At 43.1% G+C, this 13,921-nt stretch overlaps 2 protein-coding genes across 4 annotated transcripts in view; one reads left to right on the forward strand and one right to left on the reverse strand.

The window, feature by feature from the left end:
* Nucleotides 1–13,921, forward strand: part of Stard9 (StAR related lipid transfer domain containing 9) — a 100,761-nt gene that overhangs the window by 3,030 nt on the left and 83,810 nt on the right. For 2 of the 3 annotated variants that reach the window (XM_052722454.1, XM_052722459.1), the window contains exons 2-3: nucleotides 1,712–1,781; nucleotides 4,060–4,176. In XM_052722454.1, coding sequence (XP_052578414.1) covers nucleotides 1,712–1,781; nucleotides 4,060–4,176 — 187 coding nt within the window. Of the gene's footprint in view, nucleotides 1–1,711; nucleotides 1,782–4,059; nucleotides 4,177–13,921 lie in introns of those variants that run through there. The other variant, XM_052722455.1, reaches the window with a different exon arrangement.
* On the reverse strand, nucleotides 12,852–13,260 carry LOC128100375 (ribosomal biogenesis factor-like). Its single transcript, XM_052722467.1, has one exon. The coding sequence runs from the start codon at nucleotides 13,202–13,204 to the stop codon at nucleotides 12,911–12,913; it is 294 nt and encodes a 97-aa protein (XP_052578427.1). The 5' UTR covers nucleotides 13,205–13,260; the 3' UTR covers nucleotides 12,852–12,910.

Raw genomic sequence — 13,921 nt, forward strand, 5'->3', positions numbered from 1 at the left:
AAAAAAAAAAAAAACCCACAAAAGATTGATGTCCTTTCTGCCCTCTTAAAATTTAATGCCAGCATTTCTGTAGGTGAGCAGAGGAAGGTGGGACAATTTTACTTCTTGTGGACTGTTGATCCTGGGAGATTAGGAACATCTCTGGACTTGGAGTGTGGCTGAGTAGTAAAGCACTTGCCTAGATGTATGAGAGACACTGGGTTTGATCCCCTTCACCATAGTAGAATACCTCTCTCTCATGTACTGTCTTCTGTACAGTGGACAAGAAAGTACAGTAAGGCCTTAAGGGGAAAGAAACAACATAAACTTAAAGTTAACTAACAAAAATGTCATTTAGCTCGGTTGTTTTTTTTTTTTTTTTTTTTTTTTTTTTAAGATTTATTTATTATGTATACAGCATGTGTGCCTGCAGGCCAGAAGAGGGCACCAGATCTCGTTACAGATGGTTGTGAGCCACCATGTGGTTGCTGGGAATTGAACTCAGGACCTCTGGAAGAGCAGTCAGTGCTCTTAACCTCTGAGCCATCTCTCCAGCCCCCTTGTTTTGGTTTTTCAAGACAGGGTTTCTTTGTGTAGCCCTGGCTGTCCTGCACCTAGCTCTGTAGACCAGGCTGGCCTTCAACTCAAAGAGATCTGCTTGTTTCTGCCTCCCGAGTGCTGTGATTAAAGGTATGTGCCACCACTACCCAGCTAGAGAGAAATTTTTTATCTAGGGCTTTATTCCAGATACAGCAAGTGCCTTCAGTTGATGAACCGTCTCGCCCTAGCTGAAGGTTTTTGTTTTGAAAAAGGTGGGCTTCAGATGTGTGGATCACCAGATAAGCCTATTAAAATGAATGCCGTCAAGTCCCCAGCACTGCAAGAAAGAGGTGTAAAGTGAATTAAAGGTCAGCTAGTTGCTAGCAGTGTTACCACGTAAGGACAACATAGGAAGATTTTTAAGTACCTTGGCTTTCACCCTGACTTCAGACGTAAAGTATGCCCAACATTTCAGCAGAGAGGACTTTATTAGAACTTTGTTCAGTGGTCTAGAGACAATGAGAAGTTGTGTCATGCGCTGGGCCAAAGATACTTTCCAAGCCTGATTTTTAAGGTATAGTTAAGGATCAGACAGATCTGGACTTAAATTCCAGTTCTACTGGTCCTGGCTGGGTGGCCTTGGGCAAGTTATACAATTTCTCTAGGTTTTACTTTAAAGTTCTGTCAAAATGAAGATATGCTATGAAGCTGTATCAGAAGAATAGGGTAGATGGATAAATTACAGTATCCATACCTAATGTGGTGCTTTGTACATAGACGATCACCAAAATAAGGTAACAGTTAGGGATTTCAGAGTCACAGTGTATGGTCAGGAAACTATGCCCTCAATGGAGTCTTTATATGCTTTTAGCCGTTTATGGAGATGGGCATTCCACTTACTGGAACAGGGACAGTAATAAGAAAACTAATTTCTTTCTCTTTCTTTATGTTTTTGTTCTTGGTGTGTGTGTGTGTGTGTGTGTGTGTGTGTGTGTGTTTTAAGTGGGTGCCAGATGTAGTGGCACATGCCTGTAATTCTAGCATTTGGGAAGAAGAGGCAGAAGAATCAGAAGCTCAAAGTCATTTTTGGCTAGAGAGTGAATTTGAGGCAGCCTGGGCTATCTGAGATTCTGTCTCAGAAAACAAAACAAAAAGTGTTTCTTCTCATTTAAATTCTGCTCTTATTTCTTAGGGAGACCAAAGAAGGGGGAAGAATTATTGTGGAAGTTGATGACAAAGTGGCAAAAGTCAGGAATGTAAAGGTAAGCCTGAAATTGTGTTGGTTTTTCTAGATAAGAATCTTTATAATTAAAGGGGTCTCTGGGGGTGAATATGTTTGATATACTAGAAAGCAGGAGATGTAAGAGGATTGTGGGAAAAGCTTAGACCAATCACAAAGTAAATAAAACAACAAAAGAGTTACGCTTAGAGTCCAGAAAATGTGGTGTTGTAGTCCATGCTGTTAAATAGAATAGTGCAGCTGTTTTGGAAACTGATAGTAGCTGCTTTGAAACTAAACCTAGGGTATGTAATAGGGGCTGTGATTAGCTTAACTCCTGCCAGGGGAAAGTTATATGTCTATGTAACTCATCTGGCCACCAGTTAAACTTCATCCTGAGTCCTTCAACTGATAGTACTTTATCTGGGGCATTATTAGGAATTTTAGTATTTGCCTGATAATGCAGGGTTTGTTTTGGCCATAATGTGGTCCAGATGTCAGACATCAGCCTTCAGACCCAGAAGGGAGTTGGTCACTGGCCTAAGTCTTGTTCCAGATTTTTTTTCCACAACCCTATTGAACAGACGCGGGGAACTTCCTTCCCTCCTCCTTACCCTGACCTCCAGAGTCAGCTTCCTCCATCCTTCCTGATGCGGAAGAGGAAGATGAAGGGGTTCTTCTTTTGTGGACCTGGAGCAGTGGAGAGAAGCCAGGGAGGTGATCACATGACAGATGCTGTCGTTAGCTTGTGACTTAGCTTGTGACGTAAAGCCAGCAGTCCCCAGAACTGAGGAAGCTGAGGCAGAGTGAAGGTTATCTAGTCCCAGGCTCAGAGCGATGCCCTCTCCCTTGTTCTTCTGTGATGAGACTTGTTTCCTCTTGTCGTTAGCTCTTGTTAAAAGAGAGTGTGTCCTGTGAAAGTTTAAACAGGAGTCCCTGGAGAAAAGGCCCTCTTGTTCCCTGCCTTCTCCTACATACCTCTCTTGCTAATCACTTCTTTTGTTGTTGTAATATCTTATAGTTTGCGGTCTAGAAAATCAAGTTTGCCCAAGAGGAAAATTTAAAAGCAAACTTAAAAATATATATTATTTTATGTGTATGGGTGTTGTGCCTACATCTATGTCTGTGCACCACATAAGTATCTAGTGCTCTAGGAGACCAGAAGAAGGCATCAGATCCCCCAGGCCTGGAGGACCTGGTGGTTATGAGCTACCATATGGGTGCAGCGAATCAAACCAGGGGCCTCTGGACAGGCAGCCAGCACTCCTAACTCTGAGCCACCTCTCAGGCACCCAAGAACAAACTTTAATTTGCACCTCCCCAGCTGTTGACTTCCCTAAGGTCAGTTATCTACAAACAAGCTCTTACTCGTTATGACATCCATGTTCTTCTGTAGATTTGGAATAACTAATGTCAGAGTTGCCTTTCCCTTTTGAAACTTGTCTAAAATGTGTTTTTTGGGCATATTTTCCCCTGACCTTGATTTGGTCACTCTTAGTGCTGCATGCGTCCTCCTCAAGGAGCACCCCTCTGTAAGCCATGCTTTCCTTCCTGGAGGCTGGCAGAGGGCAGTGGAGCAGCCAGCACACAAAGCTGTGCATGCCTACAAACTCTGATGACTTTGTAGCATCCCGGCCATTTTACACCCATGAAATAGGAATTCAGGGTGTATACCAAGTGTCCATTCTTGAGTTTCTTCTCTCTGGAGAGGATGAAGGAGATCTTTGCAAGAGGCATTTTCTCATAGTGAGATTATTGTCATCTGAATACCACAGTTTAAATTTAAATATTAAGACTAGGCATTTCTGTGAAGAATGCCAGCCATTCTCCCCAGTACCCAGAGCTCAGTGCAGTTCCCCTCCTCTGCCTTCAGCCACAGGATTATTTCTGGTTCCATTTAATACTATTTCCAAGTCACAGAGAGCAGATTCCTAACGGACCTCAAGGAAAGCTCCAAGTTGATGAAATCTGCTGGACCCAGGGACTCTGTGCTACTCACGCTGTTGGCATCCTCTGCAGAAATACTTAGGGAAGAAATGAGCGCTAAAGATGTCCATTGAAGGAGGCTTTCTCTCCTGAGCTGTCCTATACCTCCTGTGCTTGTATGAAGACACATGCTAGAGAAATAGGCATATTTAGTTCCCGTGTCTATTTGTTCCTAGTGAGATGGAGACAGATGTTACCTCTCTTCTTTGGTGGCTGTCGTAAACATTACAGTGTTAGTCCAGGTCTCTGTAATTATTAGAGAGCATAACGAAGAGCCACTGCCCAGATTCCAATGATATGAGAGGGAAGACACTGGATGCTGTGCTTAATTTTAGGTGAGCAGTCGACCAGAGAGCTTTGGAGACACCCGGGAGAAGGTTATAGCATTTGGCTTTGATTACTGCTATTGGTCAGTCAACCCGGAGGACCCTCACTACGCATCTCAGGAAGTGGTAATGTCATTTCCCCTCCATTCTCCTTTTTACAAATGTTTGCTGTAAATTTACTTTTCAAGGTCATTATGGCAGTTGTAGATTAGAGGTACTCTAATTGGTACTTTAAACTTTGAGAAAATCTCAATGAAAACTGGTTTTCAAGAGGAAAACACTGATACATTGTGGAACATTTAAAGTTATTTCCATGATAGCATTGTCTCCTCTGTTATTATAACTGGATACTTAGGTAAATTAGCATGGAATCTGGGTGATGACTGTTTTTTATGATATGTTGGTTAGAAACTAATAATGTTTTAATCTGAGAAATGGTAGTGAGTGGCATCAGTTTTAAAAAAAAATGTTGCAAAGAGGTGGAAAAAGATTGCTTGGTGAAGGTGTCGGAGCTTAGCTAGTGTCTGTTCCCAGTTTGGGCCTCAATGTGATTCAGATTGGGGGTTAGTGCAGATAGTCTTCTGATATTGTAATAGGTCAGTGTCTTAGGGTTTTTTATTGCTGTGAAGAGACACCATGACCACGGCAACTCCTTTAAATAAAAACATTTAATTGTGGTGGCTTGCTTATAGTTTCAGAGGTTCAGTCCATTATCAGGATGGGGAGCATGGTGGCGTGCAAGCAGATAGATGTATCACTGGAGTTGAGAGTCCTACATCTTAACTCCAAGGCAACAGGAAGTTGACTGACTGTCATACTGAGTGAAGCTTGAGAAAAAGACCTCAAAGCCCACCCCCACAGTGACACACTTCCTCCAACAAGGCCACATCTCCTAATAGTCCCACTCCCTTTGGGGGCCATTTCCTTTCAAACCACCACAGTCAGTAAGGCTTGCTTCAAACATGATCTTGAATTGTGTACAGCAGAAGGATTGAGGAATCCTAAAGGCTAGTATCTTCTTAGTATCTTATACGTGTATTTGTGCTCCTACACAGAATGTGAAAGGGATAGACAGCTAGTCTGCCAGAGTGCAAGAGTGTGTAGAAGGTGAATTCCAAAGATCTGCTGACTGAGGGTTAAGAGGACCAAGGCTTTGCTGACTGAAGGTGTTGCTGGTCATCTTCCCCATGCCTTGTAGTTTTGTTTAGCTCTTTATCAAGTTGCCAAGGCATCTAGAGGTCGGGGCAGTGCATCTTTAGGGCATCTTTGTTTCTGGGAAGCAGTAGCATTGTATTGTATTGTATCAGTTGAGCACTGTGGAAGGTCATGCTTTCCATCCCCATAATGGCAGTAAGCCTTGCTAGACCACAAAAAAATCATCCTCGTCCTGGCAGTTGTTAGGGTACTTTTTGTTTGTTTGTTTTGGTTTTTCGAGACAGGGTTTCTCTGTGTAGCTTTGAGCCTTTCATGGAACTTGCTGTGTAGTCCAGGCTGGCCTCGAACTCACAGAGATCCGCCTGGCTCTGCCTCCTGAATACTAGGATTAAAGGCGTGCGCCACCACTGCCCGGCTATTAGGGCACTTTGTGATAGTCTAACCCTAAAATTGAGAAAAGAAAAAAAAAAGTGTGTGTGTGTGTGTGTGTATTCGCCAGGCAGGCATGGTGACACATACCTGTGTAAATTTGTATAGAGAATATGTGAGTATAAATTACCTTTTTCAGGGTTATGGAATGATACATAAGATCTTATTTTTATTCTTAATTGTTTATATATGTGTGTGTCAGTGTGGGTTTGTGCACATGAGTGCAGTACCCCTAGAGGCCAGAAGAGGGTGTCAGAGCCTCTGGAGCTGGAGTTACAGGCAGTTGTGAGCCACTGGACATAGATGTTGGGAACCAAACTCAAGTCCTCTGCAAGGGCAGTATGCATTCTTAACCTCTGAACGTTCTTCCCAAACTCATGGCTCTTTATTTTTAATTCTAACATGCAATGTATGTAAGTCATCTGCCTACTGGTATTTGTGTAGAAACCACAGAGGTTTCCTAGTGAGAACTTACTCAGGGCCTGAGAATCTGAGCTTGCTTTACCCAGCAGGGCTGCATAAGGAAATGATTTGACCACGGGCGTGGTTACCAGGTGTTTGGAAGGGTCTCCACTTAGTTGTGTGGTATGCTTTGATCTAGCAAGAGGAGGTCTTTTGCCCCTCCCCTTGGCATTGTTATAAAAAGCCCTTTTGAAGAGGCAGAAAGGGCCATTGGGTTTTGATCCAGGTTCTTCTGAAGCTATCCTGTGTTTCTTTCTCCTCTTTGCTGTCTTTCTATCTAAAAGTTTCTTATCCCTCTCTCCTCCTCATAGGAACCCTTTAAAAGGTGGGAGCTGGCCTCCCACATATTTGTAACACTTCCTCTGACACTTCCACCGAGATCTGCAAAGATCTAGGAAAGGATCTAGCTGCGTAGAAGACATTGGTCTTTCCAAAGTTAACAGAAAGTATGAGCATTCTAAGGGCTGTTTCAGACACCTATGAGGTTGGCATACTTGTTTCTGTAATGTGTGTATATATGAATTAGATGTTAACAAGGTGTCACCATTCATAGATAGCTGTTAGCAAGATGTCACCATCCATAGATTGTAAGATATCACCATTCATAGATAATGGTTAATAAGATGTTATCTTTCAGAGATACCTGTTAACAAGGTGTCATGATTCATAGATAGATGTTAACAAGAGTGCTCTGTTTATTGGTAGATGTTAACAAGAATGTCACCTAGGAGCTGGGCACTGGTGGCACACACTTTTAATCCCAAGTGCTGGCACTTGGGAGGCAGAGGCAGGCAGATCTCTAAGTTCAAGTTCATCCTGGTCTACAGAGCAAGTTCCAGGACAGCCAGGGCTACACAGAGAAAGCCTGTCTCAGAAAAATAATAATAATAATAGAAAAAAGAATGTCACCTAGAGCCAGGTATGATGGAAATCCTAGCACTTGGGAGGCAGAGGCAAGAGGATTTCTGTGAATTTGAGGCCAGCATGGTCTATATAGCAAGTTCCAGGCCAGCTAGGGCTACACAGTTGAGACCCTGTCTCAAAAAACAAAAAACAGATGTTAATGTTAGTAATTCACAGATAGATGTTGTGTGACGATGATTAATTTCTGTTGTCGGTTTGATGAGCTCTAGAATCACCTGGCAGACTGGCCTCTGGGCATGCCTGTAGGGATTATCTTGATTAAGGTTAAGTAAGGTAGGAAGACCCTCTCATTGAGAATAGTACATTCTGTGGGCTGGGATCTTGGACTCTATAAAGAGGAGAAGGTAAGCTGAGCACCAGTGCCCATCATGTCCTTCCTCCTGACTGATGCAGTGACCAGCCCCTTTCAGCGTCTGCCGTCTTTCATTCCCTCCATAATAGACTGTAACCTGAACTGGAGTCAGAAAAACTTTCCCCATTCTGTTGCTCCCCCCCCCCCCCCCCCCCCCCCCCCCCCCCCGTCCCCAAGCTGAGGACCGAACCCAGGGCCTTGCGCTCAAGCGCTCTACCACTGAGCTAAATCCCCAGCCCCCTTTTTTTTTTTTTGTTTTTTTGAGACAGGGTTTCTCTGTGTAGCTTTGCGCCTTTCCTGGAACTCACTTGGTAGTCCAGGCTGGCCTCGAACTCACAGAGGTCTGCCTGGCTCTGCCTCCCAAGTGCTGGGATTAAAGGCATGTGCCACCACCGCCTGGCTCATTCTGTTGCTTTTATTAGGCATTTAATCATGGCAACAGGAAAGGTAACCAAGATGTTAACAAGAGTGGGAGCTGTGGAGGTGGTACACACCTTCAATCCCAGCGTTCAGGAGGCAAAGGCAAGGATCTATGAGTTCGAGGCCAGCATGGTCTACATGGTGAGTTCCAGGCCAGCCAGGGCTATTGGAGACCCTGTCTCAAAGAAGGAGAGAGAGAGAGAGAGAGATGAAGAAGAAGAAGAAGGGGGTAGAAGAAGAAGAAGAAGAAGAAGAAGAAGAAGAAGAAGAAGAAGAAGAAGAAGAAGAAGAATGGGGTAGAAGAATGAAGCTCTAGTAGAGGGGGAATGTGAAGTGATCACACACTGTCTTTATTCCATGAGCCTTTAGTCTATGACCCTGGTGTTACTAGCTTCCTATTATTTTTCATTTTTCAAAATTGCACTTATTTGTGGAGAAGGTTTGTGTGCATGCCACTGCACATGTAAGGAGGTCAGAGAACAACTTTTAGGAGTCTTTACTCTCCTTCCAGCATGTGGGTCCCAGGGATCAAACTCAGGTCTTCAGGCTTGGTGGCAAAAGACTTTTCCTACTGAGCCAACTTCCCATTCTTAAGGCAGATCTTGATCAAAATTGTATTTATACCCTTTTAAAAATATTTGAATTTTCAGCCAAAACTTTTCTTCAAAGTTGATCTGTTTTTCCTCCTGTGACTCTATACTAATGCTAATCTGTTTCTGCTCTGAAACTGGACCCAGATTTGAATTAAGGCACAGATACTAATTTGCTGTCTTACTTTGAACAAGCTACTTAACCTCTATGTGTCTTATTTTTATTAGTTGTGCATGTGTATGTATTTTTACCATTTTTTGTGGTAGTGTATATCTCAGAGTTATCATATGATAAAGGAATTGTTAAAGTACTTATAGTAATTGCCCTCCTAGTGGGTAGTGATGTGAGTTTTTTTGTGCTGTGGCTCAGATCCTGGCATGATGAACGACAGTTCTCTTACAGCACATGAGAAGCAAGTACACACTTTTTTCTACCCCTTCTTTGAAGCTGGGTATTCCTCCTGGGACCAGCATGCTCCACAGGGAAAACTCCACTAACTTCCTCTTGGTGATGGACAACTGTTGGGGGAGAGTTCTCTGCTCACACACATTGTATTTGACCTATTGTTTGTGTGTGTGTAAAACTTTCCAGGAGGAACTTTAGCTCAGCTTTACCCACCAAGAACGGCAGTGGCCGTTTGCAACAAACCAGCCTGAGTCAACAAAAAGCATGTTCAGGGACAAAAGCTGCCCTGCCCTTTACAAAGCAATTGCCTCTACTTTCCTGGGAATCTTCATTTTAAAATAGTTTGTTATGTGGCTAAAACACATTACGCAAACATTTGTAACTTTTCCAGATTAAAAATTGTGTGGGTGAGGAGATTCTTCTTTCTGCAGCCAATGAATCTAAAACTAAAATGACAGTAGTAGAATGATTGTGGTTGCTGGTATTTTTATATTTTTTGGTTTTCATAATACACTGAATACCAAACACCACACAACACGGAGTATGTCACTGCAAGCCTTTCAAGAGGGGAGGGTGGAAAGAAAACAGAGGGAAGGGAAAGGAAAAGAAATAATAGCTTCCCACTTTACTTAGAGAATGCCAGAAACCTGGAGAGGCTAGGGAGGGGACCACACATTCTTCAGAACATGATTGTATGCAAGGGACATAGTAAAGAAACCACCAAAATGGCTGCTCCATGATTGAGGGGGAAGGTTTTATTGTGGATAAGAAAGAGAGAACATCCAGAGACATCTGGAAGAGTCCAGAGCAGAGAGAAAAAGGAACAGACTCAATGTGGCCAGGGCTATCTTCAAGAGAAGGGGGCCAACTGAGGTGGCCAGGGGTTTGGGGAGAGGGGTGATATCTGGAACAACCTGGGGGCTAGCAGAGTGTAGGAGGAATTGGGGAGGTGAGAAGGGCCAGGAGGCGACCATGTGGCTTTGAAATGTGCTTGTGAGTAGAGACTGAAGGAGCCTCGAGGCCAGCATGGGCTTTGATATGCAGCTATGGGTGTATGTCAATGGCGAGCCATATGTCTCTTCTGCTAGAGGCAAGGGAGATAACTCATTTTAGTGGATGGAACTGAACAGGAACTGTTTCCCAAGTTCCTGAGGAATGCTGGCTTTTATCTAGCCATCAGGAATTCTTCTATAGTCCAACTTGTTTTAAGCCAAGACTGTCATTTCTGGACATAAGCACTGTCTGAGACCAAACAGTAACTGAAGGACTGGACTGCAGGAACCAAGAGGAAAACTGCCGTCAGTGCAGTATACCTCATGTGCATTCGGATGGGATTGTTTAATGACAGAATGTTGACCCAGCCTTGTAAAGATGGGTGATAATGCCAAGTACAGAACATGGCAAGTTTACAATCCATGGAGCATGAAAACTAGCTGGTCTGCATTTCCATTAGAATAAAACAGATTTCAATTAATTTGCAGAGAATTGTGTATCAGTAAGATGTAAGAATAACTTAGGGAGAATTTTTAAAATCTGGAATGTGGTAGCTAAGTAGAATTTCGGAGTATTGAGGTGCCATTGTGCATACCAGTAATACCAGGAGTCTGAGGCTAGCTTGGGCAACACAGAGACCTGTCTCAAAAAAAAAAAAAAAAAAAGGAAGTAAATAAATTAATTAAAAGGCCAGTGTATCAATACTGGAAATAGTACTAGACACCATTCAAGGTACTTTGTGTGTGTGTGCTCAAGTGAATGTGCCCAAGCTTGACTTTGGATCTTTCTTCCATTATTATATTTCATCTTTATTTTATTTTCTACGATTTTAAATTTTTTTCATTTTATTTATTATCATATGTAGGTGGGTATAAATATAGAGGTCAGAGGACAACTTTATGGAGTCGAGTCTTTCCTTCCACCTTAACGTGGGTCCCAGGGGTTGGACTCGGGTCATCAGTCTTGCAAGGCAAGCACCTTTGCCCACTGAGCCATTTCACTGGCCCTCCACCTTTATTTTTTGAGTCAGGCTCTCCCTGAACCTGAAGTTCATTGATCCGGCTAGGCTGACTGGACAGTAAGCTTCTGGGATCTGCTTGTCCCTGCGGAGGGGTGTGGGGGGGAGGGGATGGGGCTGTAGGGGGCGTCACAGGCTGCCTGCTGGGCTTTTGACATGGGTTCTGGAGATCTGAGCTCAGGTCTGCCTGCTGGCACAGCAGACACTTTACTGACTGAGTCATCTCCCCAGCCCCAAACAGTTTTTTTATTTTTATTTTTGTATAAATTTTGAGACAGGATCTCATGTATCCCAGGCTGGCCCTTGACTTCAATCTGCATACCTTTGGAGTTGACCTGACTGGGCGACTAGGGAATGAGAAAGGACAGACACGGGTACAGAAAAGCTAGAATTGTGGGCCGTGTGTTCTGATACAGTTGTACCGCAGCAGCCTGAAATCTTACTGAGTTTATTTTATCCACCTGAATTGAGGAAGTGGTTTATACAGCTGAACAAGGAGGCAGGTTTAGCCAAACTTGGTAGGAGATGTCTATAGGGAAGCAGTTTCAGGCTGTGAAACTGCTTCCTCCAAGGGGAGGAAGCTGTGATGGACAGTTTCTGCATACACTGGTTTTAGCTGAAGGTTGGTCATTTTTAACATCCATACTTGTTGGACCAGATGAAGGCTTTGCCATTCACATGGATCTGAGACATTGGGATCCTTGACATGGCTGTGCTTGTCAAAATACATCTTCACTTGGGACTTTACCAGCTTCCCAGAGGTCCTGAACCTGCTAAGAAACTGAGATGACCTTGAATTTCTAGTCCTCCTGCTTCTACCTCTGGAGTACTAGGATTACAGGCACGAATCATCAAATCTGCTTTTATACAGAGATGGAGAGTCAAACCCAGGGCTTCATGCATGCTAGGCAAGCACTCTACCAACTACTGCGTAATATATATTCCTAGCCTAAAGAAACTTATTTCAAAGATGAAGGCCTAGACACATATTAAGTTATTAAGTCAGTCTCTCCAATAAGTCTCTCTCCCTCTCCCTCTCCCTCTCCCTCTCCCTCCCTCTCCCTCTCTCTCTCTCTCTCTCTCTCTCTTCTTCCTTCTCTCTCTCTACACACACACACACACACACACACACACACACACACACACACACACACACACACACACTTTTTTCTTCAAATCCAGAATTGTCCTTAAGTTGCACAGAAATGTGTGCTGCTTATGGTGTTGGTAGGTAGGTACCATGAACTGCACCACAGAGATCCCAGTACAGCTTGTAGTGTGCTGTTAGACCAGTCCTGCCCCAGCTTTGTACTCAGTCAAGATGAAAGTGGCACTGTTGCCATCTAGTAATATGGAGGGATATTGGGCACTTGTGACTGGTTCTCTAATGGTGCCAGGCTTTGATTAGCCACTGCTGTCGCAGAAGCAGCACTTCTATCCGGGAGCCCCACTCTATCACAAAACGAAGAAGAGATCTGTTGTCTGCTCTTCAAGAAAGTAGGTAGGAGGGTGTGGGAGAGGAGTCTGGCCTTCACTTCTTTTACTTCTTTGGAATCTCCTGAACTTGGAGAGTGAATGAAAGCTTGGGGAAAAGAGTAAAGAAGTTAGGAAAGTGGCAGAAACAGAAAAGAGACTTTGGAGGCACAACGGGAGCAGGAACCATACAGAAGAAACTAAAATGGAGTGGGATGGAGAGCTTGCTGAGCGACAGACACTGTTAGAACTGTATTACTTTCCAGACTTGTATCTCCATGTAAGGGGTAGCTGTAGACGCTGAGAGACTGAGTAGCTTACGGTCACACAACTGAGCAATAGAACCAACAATCAAACCCCTGACTAATGACAGTTGAGTCCAGGCTTGCACACACAGCATCCTTCACAGTTCTGTTCCTGCATTTCTAGTGCCATATATCTTAAAGGATCAATTAATGACTAGTAAATTAATTATTCAATTAATAATTTGATGGATGACAGGTAATATGCAATTGCCTTTTTAAAAAGATGGTTTTATTTTTATTTTTATTTTATTTATTTATTTTATTTTTATTTTTTAAGTTGTATGAGCATTCGGTTTATTGACCTTTGGGGGAATGTGATATTCTGTCACTAGATTACAACTGAGCCATTAGTCTTGTCGATTCATCAACATTAGCCGGTTCATTTTCACGGGGCTTCAGCTCCTTCTGCACAGATTTAAGAGAAAGGCTTTTTGAAAAGTTTGCAAGTTCTTTCTGTATATTTACAAAAGCTGTGTTCATTCTGTTGACTTTTTCATCATTCATAATGTTTATCTTCTTAAGATTAGTAGTAACTGGTTTTGCCTTATTTTTAGCTTTGAAGGTTCTTTGGCTGGCTATGTGAAATACATTCCTGGACTTCTGCCCTTTTAATTTGATCTTGGCCATTGTCAAACTGCAAAACGCACGCGGCTGTTCAGGTTCCCAGTGACGCCATCCACAAAGTCAAGACACAGTTTATTTATTTATTTTTGGTTTTTCGAGACAGGGTTTCTCCATTGTAGTTTTGGTGCCTGTCCTGGATCTCGCTTTGTAGACCAGGCTGGCCTTGAACTCACAGAGATCCGCCTGCTCTGCCTCCTGAGTGCTGGGATCAAAGGCGTGTGACACCAGCAGTGGTTTTATTTTTAATCATGTGTTTATGTGTTTGTATATGAGCATATGTTCACATGAAGGCAAGTGCCTGTGGAGACCTGAAAAGGATGTTGGACCCCCTGGAGCTGTGGTTTTGAGCAGCAATGATATGGATGCTGGGAACTGAACTTTGGTCACTTGCAAGAGAAGCAAGTACCAGGGATGGAGAGATGGCTCAGCAGTTAAGAGTACTTGTTGCTCCATCCAGAGGACCCAGGTTTGATTCCTACCACCCACATGGACGCTCATAACTGTCTGTAACTCTAGTTCTAGGGGATCCAATGACCTCTTCTGGCACCTGAAAGTACTGTGCATAGACATGCATGCAGGTAAAACACTCATATACATAAAAATAATAAAATGTAAAAAAAAATTTTTGAATAAAAAAAAAAAAGCCAGCACTCTTAACTCGTCCAGCCTCCAGACTGTGACTTCTTAAATTTTAAAAAAAAATTTGTACCATTCAGAATT

The sequence above is a fragment of the Peromyscus californicus genome, unplaced genomic scaffold (assembly GCF_007827085.1).
Source record: "Peromyscus californicus insignis strain IS unplaced genomic scaffold, ASM782708v3 Scaffold_7__1_contigs__length_154581171, whole genome shotgun sequence".
NCBI classification, from domain to species: Eukaryota; Metazoa; Chordata; class Mammalia; order Rodentia; family Cricetidae; genus Peromyscus; species Peromyscus californicus.